The 14128-nt window shown below is 33.3% G+C and overlaps 2 protein-coding genes across 2 annotated transcripts; both read left to right on the top strand.

Annotated features, from left to right (window-relative positions):
• The first annotated feature begins 5024 nt into the window (after window positions 1-5024).
• Window positions 5025-6931, top strand: LOC116021678. Its single transcript, XM_031262142.1, has 4 exons — window positions 5025-5744; window positions 6054-6124; window positions 6264-6423; window positions 6546-6931. The coding sequence occupies exons 1-4, from the start codon at window positions 5637-5639 to the stop codon at window positions 6693-6695; spliced, it is 489 nt and encodes a 162-aa protein (XP_031118002.1). The 5' UTR covers window positions 5025-5636; the 3' UTR covers window positions 6696-6931.
• A 5746-nt stretch (window positions 6932-12677) lies between these two features.
• Window positions 12678-13678, top strand: LOC116023124 (probable acetyltransferase NATA1-like). The gene has a single exon (XM_031264099.1). It carries the CDS (start codon window positions 12688-12690, stop codon window positions 13390-13392), a length of 705 nt encoding a protein of 234 aa, XP_031119959.1. The 5' UTR covers window positions 12678-12687; the 3' UTR covers window positions 13393-13678.
• The last annotated feature ends 450 nt before the right edge of the window (window positions 13679-14128 follow it).

The following is a 14128-nucleotide window of genomic DNA, read 5'->3' as shown; positions in this document are numbered from 1 at the left end:
AAAAAAAAAAAAAAAAAAAAAAAAAGAAAAGGAGGAAGAGGAGAAAACTCAGGAAGGAGAATTGAAACCGCTACTCGAACATCTTGAATATGCCTATTTAAGAACAGGAAAGGAACTTCCGATTGTAATTGCGGTAGATCTTTCAGAGATTCAAAAAGAACAACTGGTAACAATGTTGAAGAATAACAAGGAAGCCATAGGTTGGAAGTTAACTAACCTTAAAGGAATAAATCCGGCTATTTGTACACATAAGATTTTGCTAGAAGAAGGATCGAAACCTGTAGCTCAGCCGCAACGAAGACACAATCCAAATACCTTCGAAGTTGTGAAAAATGCAGTGATCAAGCTGATGGACGTGGGAATGATTTATCCTATATCAGACAGTACGTGGGTTAGTCCAACTCACATGGTGCCTAAGAAGGGAGGAATCACGGTGATCGAAAATGATGAACTGATCCCCACTAGGAAAGTGACGGGATGGAGAGTTTGCATTGGCTATAGAAAACTGAATGAAACCACTCGAAAGGACCACTTTCCCTTGCCCTTTATTGATCAGATGATTGAAAGAGTAAGTGGGTTTGGTTATTATTGCTTCTTAGATGGAATGAGCGGCTATTTCCAAATTCCAGTCGCATTAGAAGATCAAGAGAAAACAACCTTCACATGTCCATTTGGTACTTTTGCCTATAGAAGAATGTCATTCGGTCTCTACAACGCTCCTACTACTTTTATGCGCTGCATGTTAGCAATATTCGAAGATTTCATTGGCAATTTCATGGAAGTTTTCATGGACGACTTTACAGTTTTCGGAGAAACATTTGAGGAATACCTTGAGAATCTTGAAAAAGTTCCAAAGCGATGTCAACAAATGAATTTAGCGCTTTCTTGGGAAAAATGTTACTATATGGTTAAGGAAGGAATTGTGTTGGGACATAAAATTTCTAAGAAAAGAATCGAAGTCGATAGGGCTAAAACAGCAATAATCGAAACACTGCCACCGCCACACAATGTAACATCATTAAGAAGCTTCTTGGGTCACGTTGGATTTTATTGACGATTCATTAAAGATTTTTCAAAAATTGCGAGGCCACTAACCAGGTTGTTGGAGAAAGATGCTGTGCTCGAATTGAATGAGGAAGCTATGAAGGCATTCCAGAACCTTAAGAATGCTATGATAGATACTCCAATTCCTGCAGGACCTAAATGGAATCAACCCTTTGAATTGATGTGTGACGCGAGCAACTTTGCAGTTGGAGTCGTGCAAGGCCAGAAGAATGAGAAGAGATTTCAACCGATTGCTTACGCAAGTAGGATGCTAACAAAACCGCAACAAGCTTACATTACCACTGAAAATGAATTGTTTGCTATAGTATTTGCGTTAGACAAGTTTAGATCATATCTTTTAAATGTCAAAGGTCATAATTCACACTGACCATGCTGCGATCATATTCCTTATGTCTAAACCCAAGGCAAAGCCAAGATTGATTCGATGGATTCTATTACTACAAGAGTTCGATGTAACTATAGTAGACCGAAAAGGAGCGGAAAACAACGCGGCAAACCATTTGTCCAGACTTGAAAACGAAGAAGGACATGATTCGAATGGGGATGTTAATGAGTACTTCCCCGAGGAAAAATTGATGGGCATATTCCTTACGCCCTGGTATGCAAATCTAGCCAACTATCTTGTGGGAGGAGTATTACCAGAATTTTTAGATGTGCACGCTAAAAGAAAACTGAAAGCAGAATCTCGATTTTATTTTTGGGACGAACCATGTCTCTTCAAAGTATGTGCAGATAAGATAATTCGATGCTACATAACAGATAGTGAGGGACACGAAATTTTAGGGGAATGTCACCGCATGGGTCATCACTCAGCAAATAGAAAAGCTAGAAGAGTACTAGAAACTGGATTTTATTGGCCCTCTATATTTCGTGACGCTCAGATTTGTGTAAGAAATTGTGACAGATGTCAGAGAACTGGAAACATTACAGGGCGCGATGAGATGCCACAAAATTACATATTAGCATGTGAGATATTTGATATCTGGGGTCCCGACTTTGCAGGTCCATTCCCGGACTCTAAAGGATTTAAATACATCCTGGTAGCCATTGATTATGTATCCAAATGGGTCGAGGCAGAGGCACTGCGAAATAACGATGCAAAAAGCGTAACAAGATTCCTTAAGAAATTATTTACAAGATTTGGAGTGCCAAGGATCGTCATCAGTGGTAGAGGAACACACTTTCGAAACGTGCCTATGAGAAAACTACTCCAAAAACAAGGAGTACAACACCGAGGAGGAGTTCCATATCACCCCCAAACGACCGGCCAAGTTGAAAATGCTAATCGAGACATTAAAGCTATTTTGAAAAAAACAGTAGCAAGACATAGAAGAGATTGGGCTGACAAGCTTAATGATACATTATGGGCTTTTCGTACAGCTTGTAAGACGCCAATAGGAACTACCATGTACTTAAGGAGGCCTTGCTTCAACAAAAGGTAAATGAGGAGGAAAAAACTCGGTAACAGAACCCTAATGGTTTAGTTTATGGAAGAGCGTAGAGATGCGATCGAGGATGATGGCGACGGTGATTTTGATAATTTTGTAGGGTTTTATTTAACTCATAGTCAGTATGTTGACTTCGAGGTTTGTACATGCCATTCAAGTTTCTATGTTTTTCTTATACAAAGCTATAATTGTAAATTTATATTAGGCAATTATATTAATATAATTAATTATTAAGGTAGTATAATTTATTTTGTATTGTGCACACATTATTTTAATAATTTTGATTTAATAATATTATATCTTATTTATTATATATTATTAGTACAAAATAAATCATGCATGCCTTAATAATTAATTTTTAATATTATTGCCTAATAATTATTTATTGTAATTCCCTTCACCTTTTTCAGTGTAATATTATTGACACAAATAAATTATACTTAATTTAATATATAATTATTTTTTAATTTAATTTCTTAATATTTATTAATGGTAATTATTCTGGTAATTTTTCACTTTTTTCTGTAATTATTATGGTAATTTTATGGTATTATATTTCAAAATTGTGGCAATTTCATTAATTACTATGCTTTTATGGTAATATATTTAATATTAGAATAGAAAAAAAATATTATAATTGATATAGTTAATGAAATTAGTATGGTAATTGCCACAATATTTGGTAATTATAATTAATATAATTAACTTCATTGAGAAATATAATATTTCTTCCGTGGCAATATTTTTTGCAATTTCATTAAATTATAATCAATAAAATATGAAATATAATTAAGGAAATGCGCCCTATTATAGTTTACACTTACTCATCCAAAATTTAAAATTTACATTTTTTTTATTAATTTATAAGTATAACCATTTTAGTTATTCTTCATATTTTTAGAATTATAATATATATATATATATATATATATATATATATATATATATATATATATAGACACACACACACACACACAATTAGGAATAAATAAACTTAATTATGTGAATTTTTTCTATAAAATTAGAGATTAAATTAACCATACAAGATTTAAATTTAAATTTTGTATATTATGAAAATAGATACTTGACCAAATATATAAAAGTCAAACTATATTATTATATTGTATATTTAATATATTTTTATTTTTTTCTATTTTTTAAATTTAAATTTATAATAACAAAAAATTTTATATATTGATTGAAAATATAAAAAGATCCTAGTGAAAATGGAAACGGTAATTAGGCAAATTTGAAAAGGAAAAGGATATTACTAGTTGAGTGAAAATTATTTAAAAACTTTAAAAAAATTAATTAGATTTCATTTTGAAAACTTTAAATTATTTAAACTATAAAAAGATTAATCAAACATGGGTTGTCAATTTTTTTTATAATAATTACAATTAATTCATTCAAATATGGAAGAGGAATAAAAAATTAAATGTGATATGGTGAAAATGAATATAGTTAAGGTATAAAAGTATAATTGCACATATATTAGTGTAATTGAGTAATAATAATTGCCTAATAATTATAATGGTAATTAAGTTAAACATTGGTCGTTTAATTTATTTTTATAATAATTATAATTAAATTATTTCTCATTTTCCTATATTTATTTTAGTAATAATATAATATAATTACATAAGTCATAGTACATATTGATCTTTTAAAGATAATTGTAGACAAACAAATCATATATTATTCAATTAATTGAGTAATACTTTTGCACTAATCTTATAATCAAATAAATGTACACGCTCAATATTAGAATTTTTTATAATTTCATCTTTATTTTTATTATCTAAATATATAATAAAAAAATATATTCGTGCATCGCACAGGTAATTGGACAATTATTATTTGCTCTAATTCAAGAAAGGAAAACATCAGAAAATATAATCGATCCAACCAATTTCATCAATTGCGTTATATAATATTCGATGTTATAATTTATATTTTGTCAAAAAAAAATGTTATAATTTATATAATTGTATATCGATCTAAATATTCTTAAATTATTATAACAAATCCATTCCGTGCAACGCACGAGCGAAAATACTAGTGTTTATAATATGGCTTATAATAAGATTCATTATTTTTATTTTTTCTAAATTTTCTATATCTGTTAGAATATTTTTCTTTTTCTTCTCTGAATATGTATTATTTGATAGTATGATCCACAGAGTTATACGGATCATAGTCCACACAATAATGATTGGGTCAAACAAAAGCAAAATCATGTACTTTTAGTATATTACAAATGTACATTATATTCAAGGAATGTATATTATTTGTGCACTGAATGTACATTATATTATATTATATTATATAATAATATACATTTAATATATTAAAATATTATTGTTCACACAACAGTATGTTGACCATGATTCATAATAATTTTCAGGTCTGACCTATCTGGGTAGCTTTTGTATTTCAAATTTACACAATGGACAAGCAGCCCACCATAGCCATAACTCAAAAGCCATTAATCTCCTGCCTTTTTCTGCACCTTTCAAACCTATCTTTCTCTCTCTCTACCAAGTCCACAGAACACCTGCTCTTTCACCCGTATATTATCCCTTGCCATCTGTGTCTCTGATGGCCCAGTTGGACCATAATTTATGTTTGAGAAAAACAAAAAATGAAAAAGAAAAAAGAAAGAAATCGAAGGAGCCCCAAAAAATCAGAGAAAATGGGCACAAAGAAGGATAGAGGTGCGGGAATGAAAGAAAGGAAAGAAGATGAAACAAAGATGTCTTCTGATGTCCTCCAACCACACCCACATACAGACTACAACTTACAAGAACTTCCCACAAATACCCTTTTCTTCCGTAGATGGAATTCCTTTCATTATTTTCCGTTTTCTCCCATTCAAAGCTTCAACAAAGAGAGAGATAGAGATAGAGAGAGGGAGAGAGAGAGAAAATCTCCATACCCCAGTCCTTACCCTTTTCTTCTTTCTCTCTCTGCATAAGAGTGAGTCTTCATAATACGCTCCTCCTCCCGTCCGCTTCTGAATATGAATGCATGTATACATTCATGGAAGGGCTTAAAGATTTGATTTTTTGATCTGAGTCAGTGGTTTCTCCGTTGTGTTTTTTGAATTCTTGCGCCAAGGAGATGAAAAAGGGGTTTGGCGGTTTCAATAAATCTCAGGCTGGTAGCGGAGAAACTAAAGCGGATTTCAAACACCGGACACTTTTGGATGAATTCTTGGAACTGCAAAAGGTTGTGCTTTGCGTAACTTACTGTTGATTTCCCCTAATTTTCATCTCTGGAATCTTTTTTTTTTTTTCCTGATATATAGTTCTTGTAAATTGAATTTCTCTTGACCTTTTTATTGTAGCCTAATTGCTGATAAGCAACATTAATTATTGTGATTTTGAATTAGAGGCTCTTTGATTGATCTCTGTCTCTGTTTATGTTGTGAGATTGTTGCTATTTCATGCACTTTTAATTTTGTAGAAGATTGTTTTATGTAGAAACTAGATTCTAAATGTAGTCATTTCTGATATATGGTTTGGCAATCTTGTAAAGGAATTTGTTGCAAAGAAGAGGAAGTTGAAAACTGCAAAGCAAAGGAGAGATATGCTTATGGGTGAAATTCTGTATGTACAAGTTTTCGAATTTCACTAAACACTGCATTTTATTATGAATTCATATTTCTTTGAAAATTTTAAATTTGGAGGATATTATCTCTCTGCTTGAATGAAGGATGAACTGAAATTTGTGCCCAATGATTTTCAGATTTTTGAGGAGAAGACATCGGTATTTATTGAAGTGCCAATCTTGTGATATGGAATTAGCAAAGGATGAGGGCAAAGCGCTGGAGGGTGAGAGATACAGTAGTCGCTATGAGGCAAGGGAAGAAATAAATAATCTAAAGTCTCGCTCTAATTTGAATTTGGTAATTGAATTAGATTTTGAAGTAATTATTTATCGAACATCTACATCATCATCAGGGATAGTGTGTTTGGACTTTGGATTGGATAGCAATGGTAATTCTCATTTGTCATTGGCTCATTACAGAGGTATGATGAAGTGCAAGGCAGCAATGGAGAATCAGCTACTAAGGGGAAATTGAGAATAGAGAAGACACCAAATGATTACTTGATTGATGACAAAAGAGTTGGCAAGAAGAAACTATATCGACATGGTCGAGTGACTGTGAAGGTCTGAACATAAATAGATTTTTTTAAAATAGAGGAATCGAGCTTTCAATTACAGTGAATTGATCGTATTGGTCATTATATAGCGATGGATTTCAATTTCCTTTGTTCATTTTGGTCTCCTTTCTCCTGCTTCTCAATGAAATTCAAGAGGAAAATACAATTTTGTATATGTAAGCTTTATTTAGTCTTTCAATATTGGTGAATTTTGATTAATTATGTGCATGCATTTATGTTGAATTTGTATGCTCATGAGTTGTTTGGCTACTTGGATTAGGACTGAACAAATGCAGATTGGATTCTTCTTCACAAAGCTCATTTTTTAGAGTAAATCGTTACATCATTCCTTGCAGAGTATTATTTCTCATAACATGTTGAATTATTTCTTTTTAATCAATTTGCATTATAGTTTGTATATATGGATCTTATTCCTGTGATGGAATTTTTGTTTTTTAATTGAATATACTTACTTCCTGCCAACTCCAAGATTTGGGGCAGGATGCAACTTAGTTTTGTTAGCATAAAGACATCAGAGATACTAGACCTTACAAATTGTTGAGTAATTTATGTATGCTTCATTTGTCATTTTGGGGTTTCACTTGTCCTTGTATTGGTATCAGAGAAGGTGAAATGAAGGGGCATGAATGAATAACTAATGATTTGCAGAAGATTGACCAAAGTCTCTACTTATCACATCTTGTACTGTGGTTGTATATCAAATATTTACATGATATATTGCTTCTGAGAACGCGAGAATCTACTTACTTCCCTCTCAGTGTTGAAAATGAGTGAGGGAGATGAAACAAGAGAATAAAAAATGGCTGTTTGTCTGCATTCTTCATCTATAGCCATGTCAACTGGAACTTATGAAAGATCAAACTATGAATGTGAGCTTTACATTGTTCTTTGATTCATCTTGAAAGTTTCTTCGACCTGGTATTGTATCGCCTTTATCTTTGTATGCAGGTTAGTGAATGATGCTTCCTCTACAAATCATACTCCACATTTACAGGCTGTCTAGCTATGGTTTATGGGCAGTTTATATGATTAGTTTCTTGCTTTTCTGAGACTTTTCCTATGAATCACATCCCTTTCATTCCCTTACCATAAATGTATGGATCACATCTCTTCCATTCTCTTACTATAAATGCACAAAACAGGTTATCTTCAAGTTGTCTACATGGACAGCTTAGTTGGTATTCGGGTGGTAGATTGAGGGTAAGGACTCAAGATGGAGTCCTGACAGTCACATTGTGGGAGTTTTACCTAATGCAGTGGGCTCCTTGTAGCCACTAGACACTGGTCCTCCCACCTAAGAGACTTTTGACCCATCGTGATTTATTCCTCCACAATCCTGTTAGGTTGGAGTTGAGGGTGAGGGTGAGCCGGTGAGGTTGTCTTCAGTTGTATCCCTAGCTGACATACCATGCACATATTATATTGGGCAGTTGGCACTATTGCAGTATTGCACAATTTGTGTTGTGGACCAGTATGGTTATCACAGTTGTGAGTAATGTACATTTGTTTTAAGTACAATGTTAATTTCTTTTATTCTCTCTCTTGGCGCCTTCTTAAAGTATTTGTTGTAAGGCATTCAAGAGTTTATGTATCTATGTCACAATTAAAGTGTGAATATTTTATTCTTTGCCTGTGAATATCATAATACACAAAATGAAGCAATGTTAGTGATGTGTGTAAATTTGCATACCAGGGTTAGTTCCAGAAATATTCCATTGACTATTAACGTGTTTTAATTTTTTATTTTGTTTTAAATGTAGTCTTTTGTTAAGAAATTCATTTGGGGGGCTTAATTACAAGAGAAAAAGTGTAAAATTAAGCATTTTGCGGCTTTTAGTTTCAAAAATAGTTCTCCATTGAAAATCTTATTTGGGTGATGTCAATTATGAAGGCAAAAATGTAGAAGTTAGTATTTCCTTTGTTCATTTTGGTCTCCCTTTCTCCTGCTTCTCAATGAAATTCAAGAGGAAAATACAATTTTGCATATGTAAGCTTTATTTAGTCTTTCAATATCGGTGAATTTTGATTAATTATGTGCATGCATTTATGTTGAAGTTGTATGCTCATGAGTTGTTTGGTTACTTGGATTAGGACTGAACAAATACAGATTGGATTCTTCTTCACAAAGCTCATTTTTTAGAGTAAATCGTGATATCATTCCTTGCAGAGTATTATTTCTCATATCATGTTGAATTCTTACTTTTTATTCAATTTGCATTATAGTTTGTATGTATGGATCTTATTCCTTTGATGGCATTTTTGTTTTCTAATTGAATATACTTGCTCATTTTCCCGATCAGAAGGTAATGCTATGACTCTAGTAATTGTCTGCTTGTCCTTGTGAACCTCTTGATTGATCATTAAGACATCAGAGATATTAGACCTTACAAATTGTTGAGTAATTTATGTATGCTTCATTTGTTGTTTTGAGGTTTCACTTGTCCTTGTATTGGTATCGGAGATATTAGATCTTCAGAACTATCGAGTAATTTATTATTTATACATGCTTCATTTGTATTTCTAGGGTTCGAAAAGGTGAAATGAAGGGGCATGAATGAATAACTAATGATTTGCAGAAGATTGACCAAAGTCTCTACTTATCACATCTTGTAGTGTGGTTGTATATCGAATATTTACATGATATATTGCTTCTGAGAATGCGAGAATCTATTTACTTCCCTCTCAGTGTTGAAAATGAGCGGGGGAGATGAAACAAGAAAATAAAAAATGTCTGTTCGTTTGCATTCTTCATCTATAGCCATGTCAACTGGAACTTCAACTTAATATGAAAGATCAAACTGTGAATGTGAGCTTTACATTGTTGTTTGATTCATCTTGAAAGTTTCTTCGACCTGGTATTGTATCGCCTTTATCTTTGTATGCAGGTTAGTGAATGATGCTTCCTCGACAAATCATACTCCACATTTACAGGCTGTCTAGCTATGGTTTATGGGCAGTTTATATGATGAGTTTCTTGCTTTTCTGAGATTTTTCCTATGAATCACATCCCTTTTTCATTCCCTTACCATAAATGTATGGATCACATCTCTTCCATTCTCTGACCATAAATGCACAAAACAGGCTGTTTTTGAGTTGTTTACATTGACACTTCAGTTGGTATTCGCGTGGTAGATTGAGGGTAAGGACTCAAGACCGAGTCCTGACAATCACAGTGTGGGAGCTTTACCTAATGCAGTGGGCTTTTTGTGGTCACCAGACACTGGTACTCTTACTTAAGAGGCCGCTGAGTCATGCCCGCTAAACATCGTGATTTAAGGACTCAAGACCGAATCTTGACAATCAGAGTGTGGAAGCTTTACTTAATGCGGTGGGCTCTTTGTGGCCACCAGACACTGGTCTTCCCACTTAAGAGGCCGCTGAATAATGTCTGTTAAACATCGTGATTTATCTATCCACAGTCCTATTAGATTGTGGTTGAGGTGAGTTGTATACCTAGCTGTCAGCTTACCCCACTCATATACTATGCGCATATTATATTGGGCAGGTGGCACAATTGCACCATTTGTGTTGTGGACCTCACAACAATGGTTATCACAGTTGTGATTAATGTACATTATTTTTTAAATAAAATGTTAATTTCTTTTATTCTCTCTTCGCGTCTTCTCAAAGTATTTGTTTTAAGCAATTCAAGAGTTTATGTATCTATGTCACATTAAAGTTTGAATATTTTATTCTTTGCTTGTGAATATCATTATACAAAAAATAAGCAATGTTAATGATGTGTGTAAATTTGCTTACATTAACGTCAGATCGCATGAAAACCAAGCTCTGTCCAAACTTCACAACTCAATAATAGAAGTTGAACAATGACGCATTACATGTTGCATAATTGTAAATTCAAATTAATTACGAAACTGACACCATATTTATTTTTGAAAAATGCTCTACAATGTGTTTTGATAGTTGTTTTTCAGGTGTACCATCTGTCATTACAAGTTGCACAATCAGGTAGTAGAAATTACACAATCCAGCATTATGGGTTGCACGTGATAGTTCTCACTTCTCACTTCTCACGGAGTAGTGGTTCTCATTTGATCCTAACTATATCTAAAATCTAAAAACATAATAAGTGTGAATGAAGGTTATATCCTTCATTTATTTCCGTTTTTCCGTTACATTTTATGTATACATTATGCTATAAAAGTTGTACTATACAATATTTTGGACAAATATACCTTTACTGTTATAACTTCCGTTATCTTTTCCACTATTGTTACCATGCACATGCATGATGCATCCACCATATATTTTCTTATCTTTTTCAATAATAATAATAATAATAATTTATACACATTATATATTAGAGTTATATGTTAGTTGTTTTCTAAAATATAAATATCAAATTTTATTAAAAGTTTTACATTATTATTATTATTTACAATAATTTAAATATCTAAAATCTAAATAAATCTAAAATCTTAATATAAAGTACTAATATATATGAGTCCGATGAAATCTAAACCATTAATCTCAAGCATTCAATGACCCAAATTTGTCCACACGGAGTCGTTGAAAATGGTGGACTCACATGAACAATGACGTGTCCTCAATCCCATGAGAACAAGACTTTAGGTGAGGACGTGAGGTCAAATCCACACCATTAAATTAATAATTTGAATGGCCCAGATTAACCCATATATGTAAGGTCAAATCCACACCATTAAATTAATAATTTGAATGGCCCAGATTAACCCATATATGTAACCACCACTGTTTAAAAAACTACCCCACTCTTAAAAAAATTGACAATAATAAATATATCAAAATAAAAAATAACCATTAGATCTAACACAATCAACAACCATAATTTGTCCTCACATCCACACCTAAAGAATTGTTCTCACCAGAATAAAAATCTATATATATATACGCGCACATAGCATATACACCACTTAGAGTTTTAAATTTTCTTCTCAATGAAAGTAGTTTTGAACAAATACTGCATTGTAATAGAGTTAGTAGTATTAAAAAAAAAATTTCTTCTCAATATATATTTAAAAGAAAAATATAAGCAATTAAAAAACGAAACATTGTAAAATTGCAAGACTATCCTCTTATTTTAAACGTAAGTTTATAAAATTTCTTAATGATTTCATCTAATTATGGTGAAAAAGTCACTTTAATAACAATTGAATTGTATTAAACAAAAAACAATTCAAGAAATGAGCTAGGCTATTATTGTATAATTTGAGTACTAAAAATATCATTTTCTCCTTTCTCTTCTTCATCCTCTTTGTCATGTAACTATGTAAGCTACAGTTCGCATGCACGCCATGGTTGGTCAATAGCCACCACTGCACAAGTGGGTAATATTTCATTTTGATGTTTTTTTTTTTTTTTTTCCAATTTCAAAAAGCTAGAGATTTAAGAAAAATATTTTGTAATTGCGTCTTTATTTGGTCAACACATTTGGCAAGTTTGAAAAGTGACTTATTTTGTCCACATATGTAAGAGCATCCACATCATTAGATAATTCATGGTTTTTGGAATAGTGTTTGTCCACATGGCATGAGAGAGAAGAGGAGCCAGAGGAAATGGTTCATCTGCAAAATAAGGGTGAATAGCACAATAACAAGCTCCCAAATTTGACACAAGCCTCTTCCTGCCGTGCCCATTATGCCCACAACATGCGCTCACTCGGGCCCGTCAGGCTGACAGACTTGATCTTTTAATTTTTTTTTTTAAATTAATTTTGTTATTTTTTCCTCCCTTCTCATTTTTTCTTTTCTACTCACACTTATAAAAACTCCTCAAAAATGGCGGATAAACTCCATTGATAAGATGCTCTAATAGCCACCACGGCACAAGTGATGAATAATTCATTTTTGTCTTTTCTCTATCACTTGAGGCCTCCAATGTTGACCTCCCCTACTATATATATATTTACCATCTTCATCTTTGAATCATCATCCTCTATTATCCACCAAAAACATTTTGCTTCCTTTGTTAAATCGTTCTTGAATATGGCTCCAAACCCACAATCATCCTCTCATGACCACACGTTTGGCCAAACCCACAGCATCCACGCCAGAGTCCGCCTTGCTGTCAAAACCGACGTGCCACACCTCCACAAACTCATGCAACAAATGGCCTCGTACCATGACTACACTAAGGTTTTTACGTCAACCGAAACCTCAATCTCCACTAACCTCTTCGACTCCAACCCTTGTCCTCCTTTCTACTCTGCCACAGCGCTCATTCTTGAGGTCTCCCCTAACTCTTTCCCGCCCGCCGTCCTCCCTGCGGGCCCCGCCGGTTTCGACCCGGTTTACAAGACACTGCCTCTTGGCTCTGCCGTGGCAGACCCAGAATCAGAAACCTATGAATCGCCGCAGGAAGGTGATAATAACGTTGTTGTTGTTGCTGGTTATATTCTTTTTTATCCTAGCTACTCGGGGTACTTCGAAAAGCCCAGCATCTTCCTGGAGAACTTGTACGTGAGAGAGTGTTATAGGGAGTTTGGGCTTGGGAAAATGCTGCTGTCGGCCATGGCAGCCAGGGCTGCAACGCTGGGGTTTTCGACTGTGGATTGGTTGGTGGTGGGATGTAATGTGAAGGCGATTGAGTTTTACGTGGGAATGGGGGGTCAAATCATGCAAGATGTTAAGCGGTTTAGGCTGTCTGGTGAAGGGCTTAAAGCATTTGCCAAAGAGCAAGATGAACAATAAAATCATCCATGCAAGTATTTAACAAAAATACATCCATCTATTTTAGAGGTGGCTGAATTGGTGAAGCATTATGATTCTCATTTTAAAAATTACAAGTCTGAGTCGTGTCAATATTGTCTTGATCTCGTTCGTGGCGTGGAGCCTTAGTGTAAAGATTATCTGATAGTAGTTGCAAGTTCCCCACCCTACAAATATCTATTTTGCTATTTGATTTGTCTTTTATTATTGTACCCATTACACAGATATGTGTGTTTATATACTTGAATGTATGCATATATTACGCACATAATGAATGAAATAAATTTAAAATTCGGTCAAAATTGAAAAATTAATTAAACAATTAAGTCATTTCCAAAAAACTAAATAAAAAAATAAAAATAAATGAACAAAATAATTTGTTAAATTTACATATTCTCCTTTGGAAAAATAATTCAATTCGGTTACTAACTTAGAATGATTTTCCCACTTTAAAGGAATTACAGGTTTAATTTGTTAGAATTTTTAGCTAAAATGGCTATTTTGTGGTACAAATATTTGCGGGATCCAGTTCTGATATGGGTCGGGTCTTCGGGTTCTTCGTATTTGAGATGAAGATATTGATATATTGTACGTTCAAAATGAGTAATAGGTGAATGAGAAATTGATTCTCAAAGTAAACCTATTTGAGAGAAGTCGAAATTGAATTGCTAATTGTGTAGCAAGTTTGGAGAATGCAGTGGAATTAGCACTAAGAAAA

This window comes from Ipomoea triloba, chromosome 6 (genome assembly GCF_003576645.1).
Source record: "Ipomoea triloba cultivar NCNSP0323 chromosome 6, ASM357664v1".
NCBI classification, from domain to species: domain Eukaryota; kingdom Viridiplantae; phylum Streptophyta; class Magnoliopsida; order Solanales; family Convolvulaceae; genus Ipomoea; species Ipomoea triloba.
Note: the sequence above shows the minus strand (reverse complement) of the source record. Positions and strands in the feature narration are given on the sequence as shown.

Bases quoted from the DNA above. Each gene is read 5' to 3' on its own strand.
- LOC116021678 (XM_031262142.1), top strand. From the start codon at position 5,637: ATGAAAAAGGGGTTTGGCGGTTTCAATAAATCTCAGGCTGGTAGCGGA. The intron at 5,745-6,053 runs GTTGTGCTTTGC...AATCTTGTAAAG, and splicing joins AATTCTTGGAACTGCAAAAG to GAATTTGTTGCAAAGAAGAG. The intron at 6,424-6,545 runs GTAATTGAATTA...GGCTCATTACAG, and splicing joins CTCGCTCTAATTTGAATTTG to AGGTATGATGAAGTGCAAGG.
- LOC116023124 (XM_031264099.1), top strand. From the start codon at position 12,688: ATGGCTCCAAACCCACAATCATCCTCTCATGACCACACGTTTGGCCAA.